At 45.1% G+C, this 15,611-nt stretch overlaps 2 protein-coding genes and 1 pseudogene across 2 annotated transcripts; all 3 read right to left on the reverse strand.

Annotated features, from left to right (window-relative positions):
* Nucleotides 1–1,818: 1,818 nt before the first annotated feature.
* LOC119723569 (mandelamide hydrolase-like) lies at nt 1,819–5,734 on the reverse strand. The gene is made up of 2 exons (XM_038194291.1): nt 5,497–5,734; nt 1,819–3,803 (listed from the first exon to the last, which is right to left on the reverse strand). Exon 2 carries the CDS (start codon nt 3,793–3,795, stop codon nt 2,431–2,433), a length of 1,365 nt encoding a protein of 454 aa, XP_038050219.1. The 5' UTR covers nt 3,796–3,803; nt 5,497–5,734; the 3' UTR covers nt 1,819–2,430.
* Nucleotides 5,735–6,829: 1,095 nt separating this feature from the next.
* Nucleotides 6,830–10,333, reverse strand: LOC119723570 (annotated as a pseudogene).
* Nucleotides 10,334–11,366: 1,033 nt separating this feature from the next.
* LOC119723572 (galactose-3-O-sulfotransferase 2-like) lies at nt 11,367–14,901 on the reverse strand. The gene is made up of 3 exons (XM_038194292.1): nt 14,737–14,901; nt 13,978–14,195; nt 11,367–13,457 (listed from the first exon to the last, which is right to left on the reverse strand). Exons 1-3 carry the CDS (start codon nt 14,749–14,751, stop codon nt 12,332–12,334), a joined length of 1,359 nt encoding a protein of 452 aa, XP_038050220.1. The 5' UTR covers nt 14,752–14,901; the 3' UTR covers nt 11,367–12,331.
* Nucleotides 14,902–15,611: the final 710 nt, after the last annotated feature.

The following is a 15,611-nucleotide window of genomic DNA, read 5'->3' on the forward strand; positions in this document are numbered from 1 at the left end:
TGTATCTTCCCTTTAATGTTATAGATATAGGGCCTACATGTACATGTATGTCTACATCCTGTACGGCGTCAGTTGGTGAAATCGAAAGTTCTGAGAGAGACCCTAAAACTTATTAAAAACTTTACTCTGCGTGTGGGTGTGTGGGTTTGCTTTCAATGGGGGACGCTGATCAATATGGACATCAGAGGGTCAACAATTCTCAAATGTCCACAATAACTGACGATCGTGTACAAAACATCTTCTAAAAAGTACAAACAAAAGAGGGACAATAGGAGGCCCAGTCCGCGATTTAAGGTGTTTAACACACTTGTATGGATTGGCCTATGTATGTGTATTATGGCACACTGGGCGGTATTTTTGCTGGCCCCCTATATAACTATTCGGCCGGGCCGCCGAATTTTTTGGTAGGTCCTAGGTGCACTGCCTGCGGTGCCTATTGGATAATAATCGAGAGGTGGTTTGTGGGTCAGCCCCCCCCCCCCCGCTCTGTCAAAAATAAAAGCAACTTTTCATACGATTTCCTTACAAATAATGCGAAACCCCCACCACTTCTCTGAAACCCCGAAATATTATACTGCTCATCATGTCCACCTGTGCTCAAAATACGAACAGAGGCAGCTTAGCTGGGGGGGGGGGGGGGGGGGGGTGTACTCTATTCTGTAATACAATGAAAACAATCGTCGGATTTGAACAGCGCACCCAATGAAAGTATGTTACGAGCCCCCCCCCCCTTCATCCACCCCCCCCCACCCCCACCCCCTTCATCCCCCCCCCCCCCCCCCCCCCCCCCCCCCCCCCCACACACACACACACACACACACCCAAATTGATTTTCGGAGGCCAAGTATTTGGGGAAAGAAATATGGGTCAAATATAACACAGTGGTTACCACAATTTTACAAAGAACTACATGTAATTCTGTGTTGGCAGGAACTACATCCACAACATGATATGTAAAATTCTATTTTCCGTAGTTGGATAAAATCTAACATTATTTATGTAAATGATCTGTTTAATGAAGATGGGGGCGGTTTTTCTATGAACTATCTTAAAACAAAGTTGACCACAAAACGGAATTGGTTAGTCGAAATATTCATGTTAAAAAGAGCCTTACCAAAAGAATATCAATGATAGTAGACAGTAAAGAAAAGATCGGTGTTGATATTAAACTTCATGTTTATCCTAGTCTAGGTAATCTAGAATACATTACAACTAGAAATATTTATAATGAATTGATAGACGAAAGAAGTAAAACACCTCAGGTTGAATCGTGGTGGGAAAACGTACTTGGTGAAAAGATTTATTGGACTTCCACATGGAAAAAGAAAATAGTCGACATTAAAGAAATAAAGTTGAGAAACTTCAATTACAGACTCATGCATCGTCTAATAGCATCGAAAGATTTATTGTATAAATGGAAAATTGAGAATAGTCCGTTATGCTCAATGTGTGACACGACTGACGACTTTAAACACGCATTCTTAACCTGTTTACAAACAATTGAATTCTGGAATCAATTAAAGGTTTACTATTAAGAAAAAACCAAAAAGTAGTTTTAAATCTAAAAATTCATGTGGCCTGACGTTGCGCACTTAGCAAGTTCTTCTTCAGAGGCTAAAACAGAAATGACAGAGGTACATACATTAACATGGGGGTGCACACAAACATGCAGGGCTGAAAGAAGAAACACAAAAGGAGGATTAGGTGGGAAAGGTGTGGAAAGATGCAGGGGAGGGTGGATGAGAGAACAAAGAAACAAAGGGAGATGGCAAACCACACACCGACATTGTCAAACCTATTTACAGGTTTTGATTGAAGACCTGAGGTTAATTTAATAATTACGATAGCAATGCTTTCATTACATAAAGCACGAATCAAAATGAGTATAGAATATAAAAGGATCAATATTTTTTATGTGTTCATTACAGAGCTATTATTTAGGGCAAAGTTACAAAAGAAAAACAAAGACTTTTGGCAACATTTTATGACTTAATCTGTATATATTTATTTAATTAATATGCCTACTGCTGTTTACACTTATATATGTATATAATTAAGTATATTCAAAATGATAACACCATATTATTATAACCTATGGTTCTTAAATATATTAATTAATGTTGTGTATATCATTTGCGATTGTTATCTATGTACTTTCTAAAGATTGTAATAACTAGATTTGCAATATTGAAATCAATGGAGAGAAAAAAATTAAAATGCCAAAAGGCGGGTCGCGCGAGGGCCCTCGCGCGGGTCTGGAAGCCCATAGACAAAATGCTGCCGGTCTATCAGGCTCTATTCGCTTCGCATTCGCATGACATATAAACCGGCCTCTACCATTCCGGCCCTATTTTCAAAAATATTTTCACACATGTTTATGCGGACATTAATTTTGAGTCCACGGCACGTGATAGTTCGCTGTTTGAATGTTTACAAGTTCAGCGCTTTCTCAATAGCTACCGCCACGGCGATCACCCGCCTGTCACTGCCTGTGTATCCCTCGATCTGCATGCCGAAGGGAACACCGCTACGCCGCGCAAACCCTCCGGGAATAACCAGCGAAGGGTTGTTGCAGATGTTGCCAAAGTCGTCATTCTGCGTGATGAGCCCCAAGAGCTCGTTGTTTCGATCTTCGAAGGCGCGTAAGGTAGGCGGCGGGATCTTGTTGGCCGGGACCAGGATGCAGTCCAGGCGGTGGTCCTCGAAGTAGGTCTTCAGATTCTTCCTGGCCTCTTCCCTGGCAGCCATTGCCTTTTTGTATTCCTCTTCGGTCGGGGTATTTTCCTGTACGTATCCAAAGTATCCCTTCACATCTGGGGAGGCGATCTTGTCGATGACGCTTTGCGCTGTGACGTTGTGGCCGTGGTAGCTCAGATACTCCTCCAGCCGAGGTATAACCTCTTGGTTGATGGTCACCATAAAGTATTTTTCCAGCAACTCCCTCGACCCGGGAACCTCCGGTACCTCTACAATCCCAAAGCCCTTCTCCCTCAGCCTGACCAAAAACCGCTCTGCGTACTCCTCCACTTCGGCGTCTAGACCTTCCCAGAACTGAGGTCGGGGCACCCCGATCCTGATCTGCCCTGGTTTCAGTTCCTCGTGGGGTTGTTCTCCAGTCATGACGCCGTCGAGGATCGCGATATCCACAGCGCTGCGTACAAGGGGACCCACTGAGTCTCTCACATGAGACATTTTGGCGCCGTAATCAGCCGGCCAGCGACCGCTGGTCGGTCGCAGACCGAAGACCCCGTTGTACGAGGAGGGTATCCGGATCGACCCACCAGTGTCGGTACCCAGAGCAGCCGGGACGATGTCAGCAGAGACCGCCCCTCCGCTGCCGCCGCTACTTCCCCCGCAGGTGTAGTCAAAATTGTGGAAGTTGTGGCACGGCCCTGTGTGACCATTGTAGGTCGATACTCCGAAAGCCAGCTCGTGCATGTTAGCTCGACCGGCGTGGATGGCCCCGGCATCGAACAACCTCCGAGCGACCTCGGCCGTGTGTTTGGGCTTCAGGCCGGCGAGACCAGGGGTACCTGCTTCGGTCGGCTCGCCTTCGATGTCGATGTTATCCTTCATGGCGATCGGGATGCCTTCAAGAAGCCTGTTGGTCTTGTTCTTGTACCTGGCATCTGCCTCCTGGGCATCCTTCAGCATCCGATCCGTATTCATGGAGACGAAGTAGTTGAAGACTTTCAGGTCCTGGGCTCGTTGGATGACTCGTTTTGTGTAGGCCTCGCATGTCAAGGAGCCATCACTGAATTGCTGCAGAAGGTCCTTAATGCCTAATCGGTACATCTTTGAGGCTACGAAAATAATGACAAGAATAGATCGGGAATCACAATCACAAGTCACAGCAGGGGCATGTCTATTTTTTTCCTTGAGTTGGAGAATGGTATTAGCTTACTGAGAAATCCAGATTATTATGAGGGGTGGGGGACATCAATCGATGTTGCAAGTGCTGTACATGTAGTTGTATACATGTAGTCATATAAAACCGCGTAGCTGTACTCAAGGCAGTTCTTATTTCATTGACTACATGGCACTTTAGAGTGGACTATTTGCAGCTACCAAAATAATTATTGTTAAAAGCCTACATGGTTTAAAGATAGTAATGACAATTCATCCTTTAAAATAATCTTCCTCATGGAATATGTTAATTCCATGCCTGGCTGAACGGCGCGTCGCGGAGCGACGGTCACGTGACAGACTAAAATGGAACTCGGGTGTGATATGGAATTTGGACCTGCATGTTTAATCATGTCTCTTTGCGTTGAGGACTATAATTGGACAGTTATCCTAATACAACAATTTAAGCCTAGCTTCATCTTTTAATAATAATAATAATAATAACTGGATTTGAATAGCGCCAAATTTCCAAAGGATACAAAGCGCTGGAAAAGAAGAAAGAGGAATAGAAGACAAAAACAACAAAAAAGGACATGCAGCTACGTTTGGGGGAAAAGTTAGGTCTTGAGAGCCTTTTTGAAGGAAAAGACACTGCCTGAGTTTCTGATGGAGATGGGCAGGTTGTTCCATAGCCGGGAGGCGGCAACAGAGAAGGCCCTGTCACCAGCCAATATTTTCCTATCCTGTGTATAAAAATTGCGGCATGCGTGACAAGCCCGGACGCTGATTTTCTTTTACGGAGTCAACATTTCATAACACACCGGCTGCGGTGCACCTTCCGAGGGTAGGCCCGCACTGCAAATCTTTTCAACGTGAATTGATGAATCCGTTTGAAGTGGTATTCCGCAGTAGGTCTTAATAATGTTAATAGTATTCATATATAATACCCAAATTTATACAATAATCATTGGTTTCAAAGGTTCCCGTGTAAAGATGCATGGTCGCCAGTCTCTAAACGCAAGTTGTTATATGGAGATGGGTACAAGACTAGGACACGCCACACCTATTCTTTCCATTTACAACTGCAAGATTCCTGATCCTTCTCCTCAACCATTCAAAACACCTTTGCTTCTAGCCATAGTTTCATTTCTAGAAGTACGGTCATGAAATGGTATTAGGCCTACCAGCTGTGGGGACCACACACGCAATGAAGAGGTCAAAATAGGCTACATTGTTGGACACCCGAAAGTCCAAATTTTGCTGAATAAACACAAATCCTCAGTCCCGCCCCCCCCCCCCCCCCCCCCCCCCAATCCTATGGCCCATGTGGTTTTACTTTATTCGTGAAAATGACATGCACATTTTCGTAATCATGGGCCCGACAAAATCCACTTCACTGCATGCTCGACACTGAGTGACTGTTTATATTACCTGTTTAGTGACTGTTTATATTGGTTTCATTACCAAAAATGATTAATAATAATAATAATAATAATAATAATAATAATAATAATAATATGTGCCCCCATATTCATGATGTGGGTGCCCCCATATTTATGATGTGGGCATACAGAGTGCAGACCTTCCTTCTCAAAATCACAGTACATGTATTTAAAATGATTTATGGATCACTAAAATTAAACGGCCTACCTTAATTTCTTGCGAATGTCAAAAGTCCAAATGTAGCTTTGCCTATCAGCTAATTATCAGCAGCTCGAATGATATTGTTATTTGAACGTTCGGGATAATATCTGTCTGTAGCAAAATGGCTACACTTGGCTCAATACCGCATCACGAGCTCAGTAACGGCGTGAATGTAGAGCTATAGATCTAGGAACTACACCCTTCACAATGGTTTAATCACAAAAGCAAACCTGGTGAATGCCTCGACATGTGAATTGAAATAACGCCGATCAGTGGTAGCCAGCCAGCTGACCCCATTGACCAGAGGCGTACATCAAGGGATCACATCAAAAGTTGACTCGCATTATAGGTTTGTAATATTTTGGAGGAGTGCGGCCATCTGAGAAAATCTGAGAGATACCCAATGAGATATAATTTATTTGGTCAATGGTCCATGCACTGTGCCGATGTCGGACCCTGGCTCGTGGACTTTGTACTTGTATACTGACCATAAGCATCCATGACTTCAGCAATATAAAATGCTTGCGTATATATGAACTATATCTTGTTCAAACTTAAGCAGTCCACAGTGACTGAAGTCCAATTTGACAGTGGACAGTCTAATTTCAATCAGTAAAGATCAGCAATATTAAATCAAAGTCTATTTTGCTAGTGACAACAAATTTTGGAAAGAAACTGAAGCCATCGTGTCCGAATAAGGTAAGAATTAACACCCAACACTGTTCAACCGCCGAACGTTATGAAATAATTTTGTGGCGATCACTGATTGAGAATAAAATGTCTTGGAGGACATATAGTTTTTTTTTTAAAATAAACTTGAGGGACTCACTATCATTTACAAACAAATCTAAAATGACCGTTAATGAGAACTGTATTCAAGCAAAACCTAATCACGCAAGTACGCAATGTGAAAATAAACGTGTTCGAACAAGGGGACCTATAGATACGAAAATGCCGGATGTGAAAGGTCGGACAGTACAATTCGTTTTTACCCGTGCATCTGCACCTGACTTCTCATCATTTTATTCTTGTGAAAAGTCAAGATACATTTCCAGCATTATTGTTTCTTGGGGTGATTACGGTTAGAAATCGTTCTGTCACAATTGTTAGCAAAAGCAAGGGCACCCCGGTGGAAAATGCTCATAGAGGGGTCGTGCGAAGGGTCCGGAAGCTCAAATTAAGGGCTTACATTCAGGCTCTATTCGCTTCGCATTCGCAAGACATATATGAACCGGCCTCCACCAATTAAAAATCTGTACAGTTCCGGCTCTATTTTCATAAACGTTTTCCAAATATTTATGAGGACATTAATATTGAGTCCAAGGCCCGTGATAGTTCGTTGTTTTAATGTTTACAAGTTCAGCGCTTTCTCAATAGCTACCGCCACGGCGATCACCCGCCTGTCACTGCCCGCGTATCCCTCGATCTGCATGCCGAAGGGAACACCGCTACGCTGTGCAATCCCGCCGGGAATAACGAGGGAAGGGTTGTTGCAGTTGCTGCCGAAGTCGACATTCTGCGTGATCAGCCTCCGGAGCTCGGTATTTCGATCCTCGAAAGCGCGTAAGGTAGGCGGCGGGATCTTGTTGGCCGGGACAATGATGCAGTCCAGGCGGTGGTCCTCGAAGTAGGTCTTCAAATTCTTCCTGGCCTCTTCCCTGGTAGCCATTGCGTTCTTGCATTCCTCCTCGGTTGGACGATTCTCCATCGCGTATTGAAACAGTTCCTTTACATCTGGGGAGGCGATCTTGTCGATGATGCTTTGCACGGTGACGTCATGGCCGTTGTAGCTCAGATACTCCCCAGCAGAGGTATGATCTCTTGGTTGATGGTGAAGAATATTTCCGGCAACTCCCTCGATCTGGGAATCTCTGGCACCTCTACAATCCCAAAGCTCTTCTCCTTCAGCATGACCAAAAACCGCTCTGCGTACTCCTCCACTTCGGCGTCTAGACCTTCCCAGAACTGAGGTCGGGGCACCCCGATCCTGATCTGTCCCGGTTTCAGTTCCTCGTGGGGTTCCTCTCCCGTCATGACGCAGTCGAGGATCGCGATATCCACGGCGCTGCGTACAAGGGGACCCACTGAGTCTCTCACATGAGACAACTTGGCACCGTAATCAGCCGGCCAGCGACCGCTGGTCGGTCGCAGACCGAAGACCCCGTTGTACGAGGAGGGTATCCGGATCGATCCACGAGTGTCAGTACCCAGGGCAGCCGGGACGATGTCTGCAGAGACCGCCCCTCCGCTGCCGCCGCTACTTCCCCCGCAGGTGTAGTCAAAATTGTGGAAGTTGTGGCACGGCCCTTTATGAGCGTTGCAGCTTGAGATTCCCAAAGCCAGCTCGTGCATGTTAGCTCGACCGGCGTGGATGGCCCCGGCATCGAACAACCTCCGAGCGACCTCGGCCGTGTGTTTGGGCTTCAGGCCGGCGAGACCAGGGGTACCTGCTTCGGTTGGCTCGCCTTCGATGTCGATGTTATCCTTCATGGCGATCGGGATGCCTTCCAGAGGCCGGTTGGTCTTGTTCCTGTACCTGGCATCTGCCTCCTGGGCATCCTTCAGCATCCGATCCGTATTCATGGAGACGAAGTAGTTGAAGACTTTCAGGTCCTGGGCTCGTTGGATGACTCGTCTTGTGTAGGCCTCGCATGTCAAGGTGCCGTCACTGAAGCGCTGCAGAAGGTCCTTGATGCCTAATCGGTACATCTTTGAAGCTACGAAAATTATGACAAAAATAGATCGGGAATCACAATCACAAGTCACAGCAGGGGCATGCCTATTTGTTTCCATGAGTTGGAGAATGGTATTAGCTCACTGAGAAATCCAGATTATTACTAGGGGTGGGGGACATCAATCGATGTTTCGAGTGCGCATGCTGTACATGCAGTTGTATAGTCCTATAAAACCGCGTAGCTGTATTCAAGGCAGTTCTTATTTCATTGACTACATGGCACTTTAGAGTGGACCATTTGCAGCTATCCAAAAAGTAATCAACCAAATTATTGTTAAAAGCCTACATGGTTTAAAGATAGTAATGGCAATAAACTCCCTGTGAAATTATTTCTTCTGGCACGCTGTCATTTTGAAGAAAACGATAAAAGAAAGTCATTTCCTGAGAGAAATGAGAACCCTGTCCCTAATGCTGATTTTTGGGATTGAGTCACGAGAGGGCGCAATTCAAAATATGACATGCAATTGTTTTAACTGAAATCGAGAATAGTGTGTTTTCTCGAAATGTACAGAATTCACAGAGCTAAAATTTCACCGGGTTAGTTGTTAATCCGTCTTTAGATTTTGAAAACTTTTGTTGCTTCAAATGAAAAGAAGGCAAAAATGAATTGTCCATTCTACATTGTCCCACTTTTCCCCCTCCCCCTTCTCCTTTTGCTTGAACTCCCCCTTTCATTGCTTTATCACCGGATGATGATGATGATGAAAAGACAATTCCTGAACTCGGTCGTCGGTATAAGCCAGGGGGACGGGGGAGTCTGGATATTGTCGCGCGCGGAAAGTAGGTGGCCCTTTTCAGAATACAGATGTATGAGTACACTACTTTATGTGCATATCCTAATGGTATCGTGGGGGTGATGATCGTTTTGGCCGTAATCTCTCTCCACTCCCCCCGGCACCAAAACATTAGGACTTTAAATCCTCCTCACGGAATATGTTTATTCCGTGCATGGCTGAACGGCGCGTCGCGGAGAGACGGTCACGTAACAGACTAAAATGGAACTCGGGTGTGATCTGAAATTTGGACCTGCATGTTTATCATGTCTGTTTGCGTTGAGGACTATTGGACGGTTATCCTAATATAACATTTAAAGCCTATATAGCTGCATTGTTTCCTATCCAGTGTATAAAAACTGCGACATGCGTGACAAGGCCCGGACGCTGATTTTCTTTTACGGAGTCAACATTTCATAACTTAACACACCGGGTGCGGTGCACCTTCCGGGGGTAGGCCCGTACTGCAACTCTTTTCAACGTGAATTGATGAATCCGTTTGAAGTGGTATATTCCACAGTAGGTCTTAATAATGTTAATAGTATTTATATATAATACCTGAATTTATCATTTGGTTTCAAAAGTTCCCGTGTAAAGATGCATGGTCGCCAGTCTCTGAACGCAAGTTGTTATATGTACTCAACTGGGTACAAGACTAGGACACGCCACACCTATTCTTTCCAGTTACAACTGCAAGATTCCTTATCCTTCTCCTCACCCATTCAAAACACCTTTGCTTCTAGCCATAGTTTCATTTTTAGAAGTCATGAAATGGTATTACCAGTTGTGGGGACCACACACACGCAATGAAGAGGTCGAATAGGCTACATTGTTGGACACCCGAAAGTCCAAATTTTGCTGAATACAAAAATCCTCAGTCCCGCACCCCCCCCCCCCCATGATCCTATGGCCCCATGTGGTTTAATTCGTGAACTTGACATGCACAAGTGATTTTCGTAATCAACGGCCCGACCGTCCACTTCACTGCATGCTCGACAGTGATTATGTGCCCCCATGTTCATGATGTATATGCATACTCAGTGCAGACCTTCCTCCTCAAATTCACAGTACATGTATTTGAAATGATTTATGGATCACTAAAATTAAAAGGCCTACCTTAATTTCCTGTGAATGTCAAAAGTCCAAATGCGGCTTTGCCTATCAGCTAAATATCAGCCGTTCGAATGATGTTCTTATTTGAACGAAATCTGTCTATAAAAATATGGCAACTTGAACATTGAACTTGAAGCTCAATACCGCATCACGAGCTCAGTAACAGTAGTAGTAGTAGTAGTAGACACAGTTATTTCAATGCTGCCATTTCCACACAGTAAAATGTTACAATGCCGTGTAAACATATAGCAAAATGTGAGGCGCTAGTTGTTATTCATCCGGGCGTAGCGCGGTAAACGCAACCTCGTCCCCAGTGCTTACTTTATTTCCAACCGCGTTTCCAATAGTAAACCCTGGATAGGAAACTTTCTTCCTGTATCCTGATTCGATACCGCAATTGGCTAGTAATGGATTTTTATCGTGTAGGCCCTACTTGGTGCTATTATTCACAACGTGCAGTACGTGTTTTCGCGATCATTCGTCCACGCCTTCTCGAAAATACTAATTTCCTTTCCAATTTGCTAATATTAATATGAAATATGATACTGCATGTTGCCTCGATAAGATCGTAGCAGTTTGATTTCAAAAATCGTGTTTTCGTAACTCACGCCGTGCTCGCGCTGCTACGAATTGACTCTGTTTTTACCCCAGACACCGCATACAAAAACAAACGCTAATGTGTAACGCATATCCAGGCACCAGACTGTTCCTCATTTGCATACGTGTGCAAAAATCTTGCACATGCAAATGATCCAATACCAGGGTGAGAGAGCAGGTAGTGGTGGGCGCGTACTGCTCGACACCCTGGGGACGAGGTTGCGGTAAACGATATCTTCGCTAGCGCTATGCATGCAGTCATATGTCTACAACCTCGTCCCCAGGGTGTCGAGCAGTACGCGCCCACCACTACCTGCTCTCTCACCCTGGTATTGGATCATTTGCATGTGCAAGATTTTTGCACACGTACGCAAATGAGGAACAGTCTGGTGCCTGGATATGCGTTACACATTAGCGTTTGTTTTTGTATGCGGTGTCTGGGGTAAAAACAGAGTCAATTCGTAGCAGCGCGAGCACGGCGTGAGTTACGAAAACACGATTTTTGAAATCAAACTGTTACGATCTAATCGAGACAACATGCAGTATCATATTTCATATTAATATTAGCAAATTGGAAAGGAAATTAGTATTTTCGAGAAGGCGTGGACGAATGATCGCGAAAACACGTAATGCACGTTGTGAATATATAGCACCAAGTACACGATAAAAATCCATTACTAGCCAATTTGGGTATCCAATCAGGACGTGATCCACCGGACGTGATCATACCCCGATGAGCATGTTAATTAACCCAAATTAACAGAAAGTAGCACCCCTAAGTACGTGTTTTCTTCTTCTGTTTTATGACTTTACTGTACAGTATTTACAAAGTCGTTCATTAATTGCTTCTCAAAAATGTGAATGTTTTGCTCAGATCGAGTCCACAAAAATGTGGGCCTATACAAAGGTGCTTTATATTTTTCATCGTACGTGTATCTTACAAGCTGAAAACATTTGTTCAGTTTGTTTTTTTTAAGAAAAGCGCTGCATTCAATGCGGATGTCACATTGAAGAGAAAATTGTACACAATATAATATTGTCACTGAGTCATGTATGACCATAATGCAGGATCAAAACGAGTAGCAATTAAGACAATATGACAGGATCGTGACTATGCATCTCCTGGATTTTCTATTGATCACGACTTTTAACGTGGATGAGAAAAATCATTGTGGAGTACCCCGGCCTCCTGGTCTGGATCATTGATGTCATGCAGGTAATTCTGCAGGTAATTGTGGGTTCGAGAGCAGCCTGGGGTTACTGTGGTGCATGCGTGTGCCATCGCGCAAGATACTTTGCCACTCATTGATCCTCCCCACAGTGGGTACCTGTGAGGGCAGAGATGGTTACTGTGATTGATTTTATGGCCTATTTGTGCCGAAATGGCTATAAAGCATCGAGCTATAGGCCTATATACTCCCCAGGGCGCTGAGCTTGTCACTTGGAATGGAATGCGTCATTGGCCTTCTCTGCAGGGTAAGTAAGATGTACGCGCTTTGATGTTAGTTAAAAGCGCTATATAAGTGTCCATAATTGACTTCTCGGTTTGAAACTTATACAATTATGTATTCCTGAATCCGTCGATGTTTCGACAACGTTGTCCTTCTTGCATCAGAAACTGGAATTAATTGATGCTTCTGCGTTGGGCTTGTTGCCCCCATATAGAGGAGAAGAGACTCGATTTCGACTCCGCAATCAGAGTGCAGTTGACCCCCGAGCCCGCTCTCACTCGGTAATTAGAGTACCTGAACCTCCCCTGACTTGAGATCTTCAGGTCCCCGACGCAGCTTTGGAAGACGCTTTCGAGTTCCTCGCGAAATTTGGCAAGGTCGGATTGGAACGCTGGCCCGTACCGCTCGATCCTTTCCCACAGGGATCGGTTGAAGTGTGCGTGCAGTTTCGCGTCCACGGCGTTCCACTTCCGCATCCGGGCGCGCAGCGACTCCGGCACGGTATCCGCAGAGGTCGGAGGCCGCATGTTCTTGGCCACGTACAGGACATCGTCCGTGTCCCAGCACATCATGGATTTGAGGAGCAGCAGCGACTCGTCGTAGTACTCAGTGATCAGCACCAGGTCCAATTCGGCTTCCAACTTCCGGATGTAAGCATCCACCACCTCTTGGTCAGTGTGGTAAGTGTGGTCCAATCCAAGGTCGTACATCTGGTTGTTCTTGGCGTAGTACCATCGCAGGCCCTTCTGACCTTCCCAATTCAGATGCTTGAGTCTCTCCCGGTAAAAACTAGCCGCATCCAGAAAGCGGGCCAGCCTGGACGTCGCCGTGGAGTAGACCTTTTTCTCCTGCGTGAGGAAGGCGTCGTCGAACTGGAAATGAGAGAAAGCAGACTCGAACTGGAAGCCGGGGTCTCGGAGTATGGTCACATAGCGGGTCGGTGACTTCATAAAGGAATCGATGGCTGCCCGGTCGTAACGCACGTGGACGGTCATGAGGTTGTATTTGAACTTGGTGATGGCGTACTTGGAGACGCCGATGGGCGGCAGGAAGGTTTCACGAGGACTGTCCTTGCCGAGAGGGATGTAGCCAAGGTGGCCGTTGTGCACGCTCTTCTTGTTGATGGCGAAGGACAGGCCTCGAGTGTAGCCAAATCGGTTGATGATGTGGGAGAGGGTGGTGCTGCCGGTCTTGTGGGTCTTGACGAAGACCAGGTTGACCTGAGGATTGCTGCCGTCACAGGTCGGATGATCACGAGCCAGAGTCGCCGCCCCCTGGAGCTCATTGAGAAATTGTGATCTGGAAAGGTAAGAGAAGATGAAGGGTAAAGGTAGAATAAAACAAACCTGCAGTGTACAAAGGAAGGTGATCCCGATAATCATGCGCTCGGTACCACTCCTACTGTGCATATGTTTTGAAGAAAGGTTCAACAAACTAAAACCCATAATCGTTTCTACTTTCCTTTACATAATTTAATATTAACGTTTTCAAAATGCACGGTGCAATCAAGTCAATCACACGTCAATAACAAGTCCAATCACTTGTTAAATTTTCACAAGTCAGCTTACAAGCAAACTGGATATGAACCATGAGAAAGGAATGCTTTTGTGATGTGATGGTGATTTTGAATATTTGTGAGCTTGTGACAGGATGACTTGTGATTGACATGCAAGAAATTGAGTATAACCGTGATGCCTACATTTCTCAGCTTCTATAAAGCACTGATTTGATGATCTTATTCACGGATACAATTTTCATTGATTTGTGATAACTTGCGACGTTTTTGCCCGACTTCTGAGATCCACACCAGCAGGCCTACCTCGGGATTGCGGACCGTGATCTGACCAGTACGGTGCGGGAAGCGAGTGCCGGTCTACGATGTACGGACTCCAACCTCCGGCCCGTCGGTCCCTTGGCTTGCGGAGTCCGCTGAGCCACGTGCATCGGGGTCATCGTCCGCAACATCAGGCCGAACCTCTCGAAGAGACAGGACAGGACGACCGCGCCGACGAGGAACAGGAAAATGAGCTGGTTTGGCTGCAATAAAGGCACGACACAAGGATTCATTTGGGGCTTTGCATGGCGGTGTGGCGATGTCGTTTATCACCGTACCCCTGAGGGTTGCTCATCATGGCACCCAAGACGAAGCCCAGGGTGCCACTTGCCCCACCTCTCTTGAAATTCATCATTTTTTTTCAGAGACGTAGTCACTTCAATTATTGGAAGAGTTTTAAAGGAACAACGGGTGCCCAGCCTATGCTTTATTGAATCTGCAGAACTCTTAACGCGCCACCTTCTTTTATTCAAGAGATCGTCCCTCAATTGGTGAGAGGTGGCTCTGAGAAACACAGAGGTGGCAACCATTATAGTGTTGATCTTCTCAGAAGTCAGAACCCCTAGCCTCTCAGATAGGGCATACAATAGTAACACCCTAAAGTGCATTCGTAAACTTCTCCCCAGACAACACGAATAAAACGGAATACACTGTTCAGGCCTATACATTATGTCAAAATTTAATGTCGAGTATGCACTCGTTGCTACAAAAATTTTGCCAGGCAGATCAGCCGTAGCAACTTACCCGGACTTCGCACATTCTCCCGCCCGAGCATTATTTCACCTTCTCACTAGGATGTAGGGCATCATTATGCATTCAAGATGGAACTCGGTAGGCCTACACTGCATCAGTACCAAGTTGTGTCAACACACTTTTGTAAGCACACTATTTCGTCCCGCAGAACACATCCAATGCACTACTGTGCAGTGCTAACTTACTATATATATCGATCTAAGAGCAAGCCTCTTTGGAATCAATAATTTCCTTGTTGTGTTCTCGACTCCCCCCCCCCCCCCCCCCAACACAATGTGGGTTGGCAGTTACCTCCCATATGGGCATTCCGAATTCACGGGTTCCTTCCAGTCTAAACTTCATCCCTCGCTACAGAAGCCCTTAATACCCAATCTAAATGGACCCAGCTCTATGAAACCTCCCGAAAAGGAATGAACATTCTTTCTGACTGAACGAATACTTGCCCTCCTGTTAACTTGAAAGATTTGACGTCCCATTTTTTCCCCTAGAAAACGTTAAACGCGTCATCAGACACAACCATTACATGTACACGTTCTCTCATTGTATTGTTGAGGGACCCGATTTCCACAGCGTTATTTTCAGGTAAATGCCGAGCCAGTCAGTTTTTGATTCCCGCTTGAAAACCGAGTCAAATGTAAACAAAAAGGGTTTTTAATATTTTTTCCGTAAATGTAATAAATTAGACATTGGGTGGACTTCCTACAATACTCGGGCCTTTGAAAAATGATTAGTACATGTAGATACGATCTTTAACACTCGATCATCAGACAAAAGTCACCTTTAACTCCAAAACAAGTAAACAATAACAACTGTTACTTCTGAAATATGTTTATTTGTACATTTTTTTTGTATATTTAAATAACATC

The sequence above is a fragment of the Patiria miniata genome, unplaced genomic scaffold (assembly GCF_015706575.1).
Source record: "Patiria miniata isolate m_02_andy unplaced genomic scaffold, ASM1570657v1 HiC_scaffold_17, whole genome shotgun sequence".
NCBI lineage: Eukaryota > Metazoa > Echinodermata > Asteroidea > Valvatida > Asterinidae > Patiria > Patiria miniata.